Below are 14433 nucleotides of genomic sequence, written 5' to 3'. Positions count from 1 at the left end.
ATTAACAGGTATGCTCAGGTGAGCCAAAAAGGGGTGAAATGTTGTATTTTTTTAATAAGACAAGATATAAACACCAAATTTTCAGGATATGTCCTTGGGGGAACTAGTAGTACATTTTTGCAAATTCAGCTCATTTGCATAAACCGTTGCCATGGCAATAGCAGATACCCTAGCAACTGGGGGTATACTGGGTTTAGCATGGTCTGGTTGTACCAGAGAGGGTCAGAATAGTTATTATTTTTGTTGTAATGAACTAATGTAGACCTAGTTTGGCTATTTTGATAGATTTCATCATCTTTGGATATTTGAATAATATAATATATGGGGGGGCGGCACGGTGGTGTAGTGGTTAGCTATTTTCCTGCCAAAATGACGCTTCCGAACAGCGCCGAACATCTCCGAAGATGCACGAAGACGACACACTCCTGCCGCAGAGCGGAGCGTGACGAAAACAAAGATGGCAGACATCGTATCGAAAAGGTGCATTTTACAAACAATTTCTTCACAATTCTGGGTAAAATATGAGTAATAAAATTTGTTAATTTGTATCGAAAACGTACTGGCCCGCCCAGGCCACTGTTTGGCCAAATTTAGTGGCCCGAACTGGCCCGAAAGATGTAAAAAACACCACTGGGCCATCGGGCAAGTGCTAATGTCGAGCCCTGGTATCAGAAAACTATTTTATTTATAAGCAGTAGCCACATGTACCCATAGGTTACCTATTTTTTTTCGCAATATCTTCCTTCATATTCATCATAAGTGCTACTGGGCGAGGTTTGTTTTGCCTGGCAACACTTGTTATTAATTACAATTCTGCAAATTTGAGTAGAAGCTATGTGTACCCCAGGCAGACCTACCTTCATGCCAAAAAGAATAAAAATCAGTGAAGAATCAAGAGAGAAGAAGCGATTTTTGTGAAATGTGGATGATGCCGGATGGATGACGGACAGATGATGGACAACACATTGTTCATCTAGTTTTCTTGGCTAAACTGCCAAGAAAACTAGAATGTAACAAATAATCATCGGCCAGGTGAGCTAATAATTGTGATAATCTAGCTGTCTTTTTCCCCTGATCTCCACAAGGTTCATCCATTACACTGTCTAACTTGGAAGTTAGTTTCCCCAGAATATTCCATTGATGTGTGCTTAAAATAGTACAGCAACGCTAGTACTGCGTATCTTGGTGTCTATCTTGGTGTCGCCAGTTAACTGAGACTATGAGACACCTTCCCGAGTGGGATGGATACCAACCAGCCCTGAAAACTACTCCAGTTATTTCTAAATCCCACATTGCTATTCAAGCACCACCTGAACATCCAGCATTTCAGCCACCAATTCATCAACATTTCAATTGAGATGGAGACTTCTGTACAAATTAGGCATGGCATGGTAAAGTGACAAATCCAAATGATTCCTTGAACCAATCCTATGGCACGTGAAATCCATTATTCAGATCCCTACTTCTAATTTTCCTATGTGCAGTTAGTTCTGATTTACTGTTATGAAGAAAAATAAAAGCTTGGAAGTAAGTAGCAGCGATTGTTGTTGCCTCTGGTGAATACATGTAACTAATACTGTAGAGTTAACTTGCTTTGTTAAACTTCCAAGAAAACTAGAATGTAACAAACAACCAATTTTTGCACTCATTTGTCTGGTATTAAATGTATCGATAACAAATTGGCTTTAGAAGCGATGCTGCCCAGCCAAAAAAGTCACCATTTGGATTTAAATCAAATCCATAAGAGCCCCATGTGGACAGTTGGGGGTCGCGTCTGGAGGACGCTCTGGACTCTTGCAGTGGTGCTTTTGTGGCTGGGGACTGCAGTTGACTTGCTGACTTTAGGGCTGCAGTTGACTTGCTGACTTTGGGACTGCAGTTGTCGTGAACGGTTTTGCGCTCGGGTTTCCGTCTGTGGGGGTGGGGGTTTATAGCATCAACGAAGCTGACTTTGTTAGGACTGTTAATGTTATAGTCATGTTGTTTGTTGTTGCCCAAATGAGGATGGGTTCCCTTTTGAGTCTGGTTCCTCTCAAGGTTTCTTCCTCATGTCATCTGAGGGAGTTTTTCCTTGCCACCGTTGCCACAGGCGTGTTCACTGGGGATAGATTAGGGATAAAATTAGCTCATATTTTAAGTCATTCAAATTCTGTAAAGCTGCTTTGCGACAATCTCATCTCATTATCTCTAGCCGCTTTATCCTGTTCTACAGGGTCGCAGGCAAGCTGGAGCCTATCCCAGCTGACTACGGGCGAAAGGCGGGGTACACCCTGGACAAGTCGCTAGGTCATCACAGGGCTGACACATAGACACAGACAACCATTCACACTCACATTCACACCTACGGTCAATTTAGAGTCACCAGTTAACCTAACCTGCATGTCTTTGGACTGTGGGGGAAACCCACGCGGACACGGGGAGAACATGCAAACTCCGCACAGAAAGGCCCTCGTCGGCCACGGGGCTCAAACCCGGACCTTCTTGCTGTGAGGCGACAGCGCTAACCACTACACCACCATGCCGCTGCTTTGCGACAATGTTTATTGTTAAAAGCGCTATACAAATAAACTTGACTTGACCTTTTGATTGGATAATTACTGCAGTGATTAATGTGTTTCAGCTGATATAAATTCTTCTAACCCTAACTGATGCAGTGAGTAGCTTCCCATTTCTGAAACAAACAAGTCAGAAGACGTGTCCCAACTCATGGAAAAGATGTTACTGTTTCAGAAGGTCAAATTATTGGCCTGCATCAAGCAAAGAACACAACTAAGGAGATTACTGAAATGACTGGAATTGGGTTAAGAACTGTCCAACACATTATTAAAACCTAGAAGGATAGTGATGAACCGTCAACTTCGTGGAAAAAATTTGGTTGGGAAAGGATCCTGACTGGGGTGGCACAGTGGTGTAGTGGTTAGTGCTGTTGCCTCACACCAAGAAGGTCCAGGTTCGAGCTCTGTGGCCGGCGAGGGCCTTTCTGTGCAGAGTTTGCATGTTCTCCCCGTGTCCGCGTGGGTCCCCCCTGGGTGCTCCGGTTTCCCCCACAGTCCAAAGACATGCAGGTTAGGTTAACTGGTGACTCTAAATTGACCATAGGTGTGAATGTGAGTGTGAATGGTTGTCTGTGTCTATGTGTCAGCCCTGTGATGACCTGGCGACTTGTCCAGGGTGTACCCCGCCTTTCGCCTGTAGTCAGCTGGGATAGGCTCCAGCTTGCCTGTAGAACAGGATAAAGCAGCTAGAGATAATGAGATGAGCTGAAGGTCCTGACTGCCCATGAATGATCAGAGATCACTTAAATACTTGGTGAAGTCAAATCGTAAAAAAAAATTGACAGTAGAACTCACAGCTATGTTTAATAGTGAAATTAAGAGCATTTCCACACACACTGTAATGAGTGCACAGGATTGGGACTAAACAGTTGTGTGGCCATCAGAAAGCCACTTGTTAGTGAGACTAATCAGGAGAAAAGGTTTCAATTTGCTAGGGAGCATAAAGTTTGGACTCTAGAGCAGTGGAAAAAGGTCATGTGGTTCGATAAGTCCAGATTGACCTTATTCCTGAGTGATGGGTGTGCCAGGGTAAGAAGGGAATCTCATGAAGCAATGCAACCATCATGCAAAGTGTCCACTGTATAAGCCACTAGAGGCAGTGTTATGATCTGGGGTTGCTTCAGTTGGTCAGGTCAAGACTCAACAACATTATGGGGCAATAAAAAGAAGTCAGCTGATGACCTGAATGTACTGAATGTCCAGTTTCACATCAATGGATTTTTTTCTTCCCTGATGGCACAGGCATAAAATTAGGGTTCAGATTGTGAAAGAGTGATTCAGGGAGTATGAGGAGTCATTTTCACACATGAATTAACCACCACAGAGTCGCAACCTTAACCCCGTTGAGAATCTTTGGGATACTGGAGAAGACTTTATGCAGTGGTTCAACTCTCCCATCCTCAACACAAGATCTCAGTGAAAAATGAATACAACTCTGGACTGAAATAAATGTTGTGACATTGCATAAGTTTATCAAAACAATGCCACAGTGAATGTATGCTGTAATCAAAGTTAAAGGCGGAGCAACCAAATATTAAAGTGTGACTTTTTTTTTTTTTTGGCAGGGCAGTGTTTAAGCATATCACAAATAAGATAAATAAAATTAGCTAATGGAAAGCTGGTACCCAGCTTCTGGTGGAGAAAAACTACAATGTATTTAATAACTTGCAAACAAGTAGCATTAACTCAGACTGTTTCAGAGTGGATTGTGAACAACTGAGCACTGATGATGTTCTTTAATTTAAAAAAGCCACCTCTCTACCCTTAAACAACCCTTTAGATCTCTCCTCCCTGAAACAGAATTATGTACTTGAAACAATGCAACAGACTTATGCAGCCATTGATGCTTCATTGACCACTAAGACCTCTGGTTTAGAACTTTCAACCCATACTTTACACTCCTCCATTTTAGCTACTAAGCCTCTGGCACTGATATTTGAGTGTTTCTGTGAATAGAGAGATGTGTATCCCAGAGCCGTCTCTAGGCCTGCGTAATGTGGAGAGATCTAAAACCTGTACATACAGCAAGAACTCCCCAGGGCCTACTGTGAAAAAATTCATCTCTGACATTTCTTAGCTGTTGGAAAAAATCTAAATAAATGTGAAAATGGCTAACTTGGCTTGTCACACCTGCAACCATGGTTTGAACTAAGTGTTATTTCTCCACTGAAAGCCAGCAGACAAGATTACCCTCTGTGCATGTCATGGATATGAGTGTGTTTAAAGAAAATACAAGTAAACTTGATGCAGCTTTTAATCATTTTGATGGCAGCTCAGCCAAAGTAGGTGTCCCATGAACTTGCTGTCAACTATGTGACGGTGCTGAATTCAGCCCCAGCGTTGCAACGGTTACTCAGATATAAGGTTCGTCTGCCTCGTGTTATCTGGCAGGGCAACAGAACAACATCTTGTACACACGATCGTGTGTACTGCTTTTGGTATATGGTTTTTTTTTTTTTTGCGTGGAGTTGAGTGTGTAAAAATTGAAGCATACCTTTTTTATGTGTCAACTATGTGACGGTGATTAACTGTGGTAAGTAGTCAGTATGATGAAACAAAGTAGCAGCCCACTTCCTTCACGCACATGACCCTGGGTGGATAACAGGTTGATACCAACGGACATGGCAAGACAAAAAGCCCAAAATTTGTCAACTGTGATGTCAACTATGTGGCATCTAATTTAAGGAAGATTTAGCATTGCCAATGCAGCTGGACATTGCAGTGCAGGCTACAATTCCATCAACAATGTCTACTGATGAAGCCAAATTCAAGACAACAAGCCATTTGATTTTCACTTTAAAAGTAGACGGCCTTTTGATTTCATAAATTCAGTAAAATTTAGTTCCCTCTGAAATTTGGTCATTGTGATATATGTTTATTTCTGTAATATCTTTAAAAAGCCAGGTCCATTCTGTGGCTGGGAAGTTATTTAATCTGAGGGGATTCCCTAGCAAATAATATGCATGAAATCGCTCGCTTTGCACAGTTAAGCAGACAGAAGAAGTCGGTGTGTGTGCATGCACAGGTTTACCTTGTCTTCTTCATCTTTTGGGTTTTACACCAGTTGGCATCCAGTGTTGCATTACTGCCATCTACAGGTTTACCTTGACCGTGCACTGACGGTTACATCATTGTCACTAAATGAACAGCTGATCACACCAAGATGCTCACTGACAGCAGATATTTATTAGTTTGGTCCTGCGTTTCCTTTCCTTCGCAACATAACGTCGTCTGTGTTCCGAGCGATGTTGCTTGGTGGCATTGCGGCGGCTGTGCAGGCGGTTTGGGACATACCAGCACTCTGCATCTGTGCTCACTTTGTGGATCCATGGTGTTCCGAGTGATGTTGCCCGGCAGCGTCGCAGCGGCTGTGCTGGAGGTGTGGGACTTGTTTTCATGTGCCTTTTGGTGGGACTGTGGCTGCTACACCATTGGAATGACATCCTGACCTCTATTTGGTGGAAACCCCCCCCCATAATTGTAAAGTGACCTTGGGTTTTGAGAAAGGCACTATATAAATTGAAAATAATGCTAATAATGATAACAATTAGGATTATCTTCTCACTTTCTGTTACTGCAGTCAGTCTTTCACATTTCATTCGCACACTCACATCCTCCATTTTTGTCTCCTGTTTCAAATTTGTATCCCACAGTGCCTTGCGTGAATGAGGAAAGCCCACCACATGATGCATGACGTAGTATCTTGAATTGGGTTATGGTGAAGCAAGAAAAAATAGCAAAGAATTTAGAGCCACATATTGCCCTATTTAAAAAAAAACCTGGAAGTCTGTGATTCGAATTCAGTAGCTTTTGGTCCACTAAACAAAAATAATTGGGTGTCAGGGAAAATTCTTTTTATGACCTAAACTTGAAAAATCTGAAAGGCAGTCTACCTTTAAAGTACAGGGTGCACAAAAGGTAACAAGTCTAGCTTAGTTATCATTAGCTGAAATATCTTGACTACATTTAGTCCCAAATTAAGATTTTTAAAAAAAAGTTAGTATTTTCTGTCATTTATACAAAATACTTAAGGATTACAGCCACCAGGATTGTATTACAGGAATAGATAGTAGCTGGGTTATCTGTCACATAGTTGACATCTCACAAAATGATGGATGTGATTAGTGTTGTGGGCGGCACGGTGGTGTAGTGGTTAGCGCTGTCGCCTCACAGCAAGAAGGTCCGGGTTCGAGCCCCGGGGCCGGCGAGGGCCTTTCTGTGCGGAGTTTGCATGTTCTCCCCGTGTCCGCGTGGGTTTCCTCCGGGTGCTCCGGTTTCCCCCACAGTCCAAAGACATGCAGGTTGGGTTAACTGGTGACTCTAAATTGACCGTAGGTGTGAATGTGAGTGTGAATGGTTGTCTGTGTCTATGTGTCAGCCCTGTGATGACCTAGCGACTTGTCCAGGGTGTACCCCGCCTTTCGCCCGTAGTCAGCTGGGATAGGCTCCAGCTTGCCTGCGACCCTGTAGAACAGGATAAAGCGGCTAGAGATAATGAGATGAGATGAATGAGATTAGTGTTGTATACTGAAAAATATAAAAGCATTTAAGCACGGCTCTGCAGTGTACCTTTCACTTGGGATGTGGTACTATCATTTGGCAGTATTTATACCAAAACCCAACATACTTTATTTTTGCCTAATTGCCCACCCCAAATTTCTCCATGTTCACAGAAACACTCATATCAAAACATCAGTGAAACAGCCAGGGTGGACCTAAACAATATCAGAGAGCATAAGCAATAAAACAAAAGAACAACTATATTCAAACACTATATTGTGGTTTAATGATGATTTCTGAAGTGAATTATAGTCATTTGTCATTACATAGGAGCAGCCACACATTATAACAATCTGATTCAGTGTTTATTTTATGCTTGGCCTCTGATGAAACAGAATTAACTCTAGTTGTACTAATAACGCCTCTCATCTCTATATTCGGACACCATCTCATTTTTCCGACATTTGGATATTCACATTAAAATATGCTTCGAGACTGGTAAGTGGTCCATCATTTATGCCTTCTGATAGGTGTGGGTGGATACAATGTTCCCAAAGGTCAGTATCTGCAAAATGCAAAGAATAATGTATTACTACATGCTATACGACAACCTTTTACATTCACAAATATGCAAAAAAAACCTTTACGAATGTGTATTTTCAGCACATTCTTACCATGATCATGTTCACACCCTTGACCTCATAAACAATTGTGGTTTGTTTATCGTCCCACTTCTGCACCTGGACAAGTTTGCTTCCTTCTAGGTTTACAACAGTCTAGAAGATAGTTAAGCCTGTGTTAATTATATGGATGGATTTAAAACACTGAGTATTTGACTCTACAGTGTTTTGTATACATATTAATCTCTCTTGAATGTTTTCATATGTTATAGAGTTACAGTTTGGAAAAGAAATGGACTTCATTGAGTGTCATTAATCTACAACCCCTTCTCTGATTAATTAATAGCATCTTTTCTTGGTCACTAACTTTTACTGGATGATCTCTTTTAGGCAGTTTTGATTCTTTTTTTCTTTTTTTTTAATAAACAAACCTTGATTGATACAAAGACTTGTTTTGTCAAAAAGTTCAAGTTCCTCCTATGCCAGGACCTGATCTTCCCAGGCAATCTCCTGTCCCAGTATTAATCAGGCTCTTAAGGCACATTGGGCAGTGCCGATTTTCGCTTCTCTTGCCCTCAGCCTCTCACCTATACAGCTAGGGTTACAGTGGGGGTCCAGTCCTCTGGTAACTGCGAGAGTTTGACTCCCCACTTGCAACTGTATTGCAGCATGCCTTACCAGATAGCGGTAGGTACCATTTTTATGATGGTCTTTGGTATGACCTGACCGCGAGCATAACTTGTACTCTCCTGATCGAAAGGCAGACATGCTAACCACTAGGCCAGCTCATGGTAGACTTATTTCTACCCATACAAAACAAGTCTGTTTGTCACTGGCCAGAAGGGATATTTGGGTTAGAAATCTAATGGCCCTTCCCAATTCCAGGTGACCCTTCAATCTGTCAAGCATGAGAACAGGGACAGACCAAAGAGGGGTTTGAGTGAGGACTGTAAATCTAGAAATGAGTGACCACATTATTTTCACTATTTTACCTTTTTTATTTGTTTGTTTTTAGAAAACCAAAATTAATTGCAAATTTGCTAACATTAAGCTGTGCTAATAATAATTTTGGTATAATCAGTTTTTAAAAAAAGAGACTTGCACAATTCATTCTATAGTTCTACTATTAGGCAAATATAACAACTTTTCCAAAAGTGCAGAAACTTAAGGACACTAGAATTAATAGATTTACAGTACTTAAATCATGAAGTACAGTTTTTAGCTCACCGGCTGTAGGGCGATGAGCGATTGACATCACATGGCGTCCGTAGTCTGTCCACAATTCACAAAAATTGCTACTCCTCCCTGAGTTTTCAATGGATTGTGATTCTGATTGTTTTGTTTGGAAGCTCTTACTAGTGTGCAGAAAAGTTACTCCCTGGTTTTGTGATTTCTCATTAACAAGTTGTTAATTAGGCCGATTAATGAACTTTCAGGAAAATCGCTATTCCTCCCTCAGATTTCAGTGGATTTTGATTCTGACTGTTTTGTTTGGATGATCAAATTGTTCTAATTGTTCTCATGATGGTTTCTCATGGTACGGCCATGTGAGCTACTGTGTCGCTGACGCTCTGATTAAATGAAGGAGCCGAGTAGAATATATTACACCATACAGTATTTTAGCCACATTATGCAGAGACTGCATGTAATTGTGATAACTGATCTGAAATCATTGATAATGCACTGTGCAGACCTGTCAATACCTTTCTGGAGTAGGGAGCATTTGGAAAAGAATGGTAGTCAGACCCAGAGCATAAGCAATGCCATCACAGTCATGCTAAAAAAGGCGGGAGGTCCGGGTGTACGTCTCTGGAAAATGTTTAAAATTCTAAGTGATCCAGAATGCAACATTTTGCAACTCAGAGTAAATAAAATGTTCTTCTTGAGCTCATGATTTAAATGGGTAATATGTGAAAAATTCTTGAATATTCCATTATTGTGAAGATCGAGACTATGTTCAAAATTCTTCAGGGGCCAAGGCTTCAATAGGAAAATAACAACCCAAAGAAGAACTGTTTCAAGATTAGAACAACGAGACCGTCCATGTCGCCGTAGCTCACTCCAGCTCCACCTAGTCCAGAAGGAGCAATCTAAAGTGGGCCACCTTATGCAATAAATGTTGCAAGCTATATACGCCATATACAAGCTATATATACAGTGGTGCTTGAAAGTTTGTGAACCCTTTAGAATTTTCTATATTTCTGCATAAATATGACCTAAAACATCATCAGATTTTCACACAAGTCCTAAAAGTAGATAAAGAGAACCCAGTTAAACAAATGAGACAAAAACATTATACTTGGTATATTTATTGATTGAGGAAAATGATCCAATATTACATATCTGTGAGTGGCAAAAGTATGTGAACCTCTAGGATTAGCAGTTAATTTGAAGGTGAAATTAGAGTCAGGTGTTTTCAATCAATGGGATGACAGTCAGGTGTGAGTGGGCACCCTGTTTTATTTAAAGAACAGGGATCTATCAAAGTCTGATCTTCACAACACATTTGTGAAAGTGTATCATGGCACAAACAAAGGAGATTTCTGAGGACCTCAGAAAAAGCATTGCTGATGCTCATCAGGCTGGAAAAGGTTACAAAACCATCTCTAAAGAGTTTGGACTCCACCAATCCACAGTCAGACAGATTGTATACAAATGGAGGAAATTCAAGACCATTGTTACCCTCCCCAGGAGTGGTCAACCAACAAAGATCACTCCAAGAGCAAGGCGTGTAATAGTCGGCAAGGTCACAAAGGGCCCCAGGGTAACTTCTAAGCAACTCGCCCATTCAGGCCTCTCTCACATTGGCTAATGTTAATGTTCATGAGTCCACCATCAGAAGAACACTGAACAACAATGGTGTGCATGGCAGGGTTGCAAAGAGAAAGCCACTGCTCTCCAAAAAGAACATTGCTGCTTGTCTGCAGTTTGCTAAAGATCACATGGACAAGCCAGAAGGCTATTGGAAAAATGTTTTGTGGACAGATGAAACCAAAATAGAACTTTTTGGTTTAAATGAGAAGCGTTATGTTTGGAGAAAGGAAAACACTGCATTCCAGCATTAGAACCTTATCCCATCTGTGAAACATGGTGGTAGTCTCATGGTTCGGGTCTGTTTTGCTGCATCTGGGCCAGGACGGCTTGCCATCATTGATGGAACAATGAATTCTGAATTATACCAGCAAATTCTAAAGGAAAATGTCAGGACATCTGTCCATGAACTGAATCTCAAGAGAAGGTGGGTCATGCAGCAAGACAATGACCCTAAGCACATAAGTCGTTCTACCAAAGAATGGTTAAAGAAAAATAAAATTTATGTTTTGGAATGGCCAAGTCCAAGTCCTGACCTTAATCCAATGGAAATGTTGTGGAAGGACCTGAAGCGAGCAGTTCATGTGAGGAAACCCACCAATATCCCAGAGTTGAAGCTGTTCTGTCTGGAGGAATGGGTTAAAATTCCTCCAAGCTGGTGTGCAGGACTGATCAACAGTTACCAGAAACATTTAGTTGCAGTTATTGCTGCACAAGGGGGTCACACCAGATACTGAAAGCAAAGGTTCACATACTTTGCCACTCACAGATCTGTAATATTGGATCATTTTCCTCAATAAATGACCAAGTATAATATTTCTGTCTCATTTATTTAACTGGGTTTTCTTTATCTACTGTGTGAAAATCTGATGATGTTTTAGGTCATATTTATACATAAATATAGAAAATTCTAAAGGGTTCACAAACTTTCAAGCACCGCTGTAGAAGCTATATGCACCCGAGGAATACTGACCGATTTGCCAGAAAGAATCCAAAACAGTGAGGAATTGACTGAGAAGAAGCGATTTTTGTTGACTCGCCCATTCAGGCTTAATTAGTCCGTAACTTCATTAATAATTGTAATTAAGCAAATCTGGGTAGAAGTTACCCTAGGTACCCCTACCTTCATGCCAGAAAAAATCAAAATCAGTGAAGAACTGAGGGAGAAGAAGCAATTTGTGTGGAAACTGCTTATTAGGGCTGAATTACTCCATATCTTCATGATTAACTGCAATTATGCAGATTTGGGTAGAAGCTATATGCACCCCAGGCAGACCTAGCTTCCTGCCAAAAAGAATAAAAATTGGTGAAGAACTGAGAGAGAAGAAGCGATTTTCGTGAAATGTGGACGACACCGGACGGACAACATATGATGGCATAAACCTATCGCCCAGATGAGCTAATCATAAAGAAAATGAAGAGATCTTGAGAAACTGAAATATTTAGTAAACTTTAAATATCAGAACTAAAGAGATCAAATATTTAAAATGAGGAACTTGAGTCAATGTAAATTATTCTTAATATGATTTTTGTTTTTATGTATTTGTACTATTAAACACTTAATGTTACTGAAACTTCTATTCAGTTGTAATTCTATTAATCTAAATCTTTACCTGTCTAGCTTTATACTTCATGAATGACAATTAAAGATCTCAATCAATCAAACCATGTGATTTTTTTTCTGGTAACAAGATACGCAAATCAACACACTTCACTTTTATGAGGTGTAAATGTAACTCAACTAGATAACAGATATGCAGTACTGACACAGATACTAGTAAACAATGTTTGTCGTCATTGCACAAATGCGATTCTCGCTGTCTAAAAAGATCTCTTTTCTCAGTGAATCAAAACAAATATGGCATTTCACATAAAAATATAAGGAAACTTTTAATTTAAAACAACAAAAACACTGCAGCTAGCCAGTGATGGAGCATTTAAAAGCAGCAAAATCGCCAGCTGCTGGTACTTTCTGTCCAGAAATTTTCCAAGACAGGCTACAACTAAGCAGTTGAAATGCAAGGCTCAGTGATGCTGAAATTTCAACTCACAACTTTTCAGTCTATCATTAGCCCATTGGCTTAACCACTGAGCTTTCACTGCCCCAATGGACAGGAATAACTATGCAGTCACAACTATTACTCTATTTATTTGTTAATAATTTGACTGTCCGTCCATCCATTATCTGTAGCCACTTATCCTGTACAGGGTCACAGGCAAGCTAGAGCCCATCCCAGCTGACTATGGGCAAGAGGCAGGGTACACCCTGGACAAGTCACCAGGTCATCACAGGGCTGACACAGAGAGGCAAACAACCATTCACATTCGCACCTGCAGTCAATTTAGAGCCATCAATTAGCCTAACCTGCATGTCTTTGGACTGTGGGGGAAACTGGAGCACCTGGAGGAAACCCATGCAGACATGAGGAGAACATGCAAACTCCACACAGAAAGGCCCTCGTCGGTCGACGAGGGCCTTTCTGTGTGGAGTTTGCCAGACTCAAACCCAGGACCTTCTTGCTATGAGGCAACAGTGCTAACCACTATACCACCGTGCCACCCAATAATTTAACTATCTGTATCAAATTTCCCTCAACTTCAATTTTACGAGATATTCGGTGAAGATTCATGGCATAACTCCCACTGAGGTCCATTTCAGTTCCAGGTTGTAACAATAGAAATTCAAGTAGGAGTGAATACTTTTATGCAAGCCAATTTTCAATTATTTATGGGAGTTTAATGACTTAAAACTCCGAGTCTTATTGCAACAAATACACATGTCCCAGATAATTAACTATTGATGACCAATTTGGAAATTAATTGAGATTTTTACCTTGCAACGTCTGCCATCCTTGGTTTCCTCATAGTACTCTTCACCCAGCCTGAACCAGATTTCTCCAGTATAAAGACTGGTCTCTGTTTTAATAACTATATAGTCTCCATCTTTGTAAAAGGTTAAAGTTGGTTTAATAATTTGGGCAACACTGATTTTTTCTTCTGATACACCTGTGAAAGCAAGAAGTAATTACTTTTTAAATCCACAATTTTTTAATGTAAAAACACTAAGTCAACAAATCCGATTTAAAACCCCTTACCAAGTGCTGTCAGATATTCACTGAACTTTTCAGCTTTGACAAGTGTCCAACTTCCAAAGAGGGCATCCATTTTGTTAATGTTATATTATTTTTTGAAACAAAGAAACACATAAATTATGTGATTATCCTCTGAATTTTTCTACAGTCGTACCTGATTTATACAATATGCCATGGGAGGAGACTGGATATTTAATGGCTGATCATTCCCAGACACATTATTTGTTTATCAAATTGTGCTAATTCTATAGGTCATTACAGTTCAGTAATCTCAATGGGTGTGAACACATACTGATGATCTCTGAAAAAAAATGATTGAGTCAAAAAATGACCACAAAATGGCATAATAATGGAAAACGATCATGACTATTTGGTAAAGTTGGCACACAGTACACCTGTCTATTCATAGTTTGTATTACACTCTGAGAAGGAACGTGTAGAAACATTACACAAACTGTGTTACATTCTAGTTTACGCCATTTGTGTTAATATTAAATAAAATTGTGTTGAAAGAATTCAGCTTTTTTACATGTAGTTATGTGTAGTTTTACAATGTACACAACCTGTGAATTTGTTCACAACATTCAACGGCTGCTCAGCACCAACGGACTGTCAGTTTTTTTAATGCATGAGCTGTTTGATTTAGCTGAACAGCAGCAAGTCCGTAGCCTGATAAAGACACTGACTTACCATTTCTTTTTCATTTTATTGTATACTGTTTTACACTCACTGGCCACTTTAATAGGAACTTGTTCTTGATTCTAAGATTCCTGTTCTTGGCTGCAGGAGTGGAACCCAATGTGGTCTTCTGCTGTTGCATGCCAAGTGCTTTTCTGCTCACCACGGTTGTAAAGA

At 40.4% G+C, this 14433-nt stretch overlaps 1 protein-coding gene across 1 annotated transcript; it reads right to left on the bottom strand.

Annotated features, from left to right (window-relative positions):
• Positions 1–7434: 7434 nt before the first annotated feature.
• Positions 7435–13651, bottom strand: LOC132882727 (fatty acid-binding protein, brain-like). Its single transcript, XM_060915827.1, has 4 exons — positions 13582–13651; positions 13320–13492; positions 7730–7831; positions 7435–7620 (listed from the first exon to the last, which is right to left on the bottom strand). Exons 1-4 carry the CDS (start codon positions 13649–13651, stop codon positions 7570–7572), a joined length of 396 nt encoding a protein of 131 aa, XP_060771810.1. The 3' UTR covers positions 7435–7569.
• Between the last annotated feature and the right edge of the window lie 782 nt (positions 13652–14433).

This window comes from Neoarius graeffei, chromosome 3 (genome assembly GCF_027579695.1).
Source record: "Neoarius graeffei isolate fNeoGra1 chromosome 3, fNeoGra1.pri, whole genome shotgun sequence".
Classification (NCBI taxonomy): domain Eukaryota; kingdom Metazoa; phylum Chordata; class Actinopteri; order Siluriformes; family Ariidae; genus Neoarius; species Neoarius graeffei.
The sequence above is the reverse complement of the archived record's forward strand: the minus strand, read 5'-3'. Positions and strand labels throughout refer to the sequence as shown.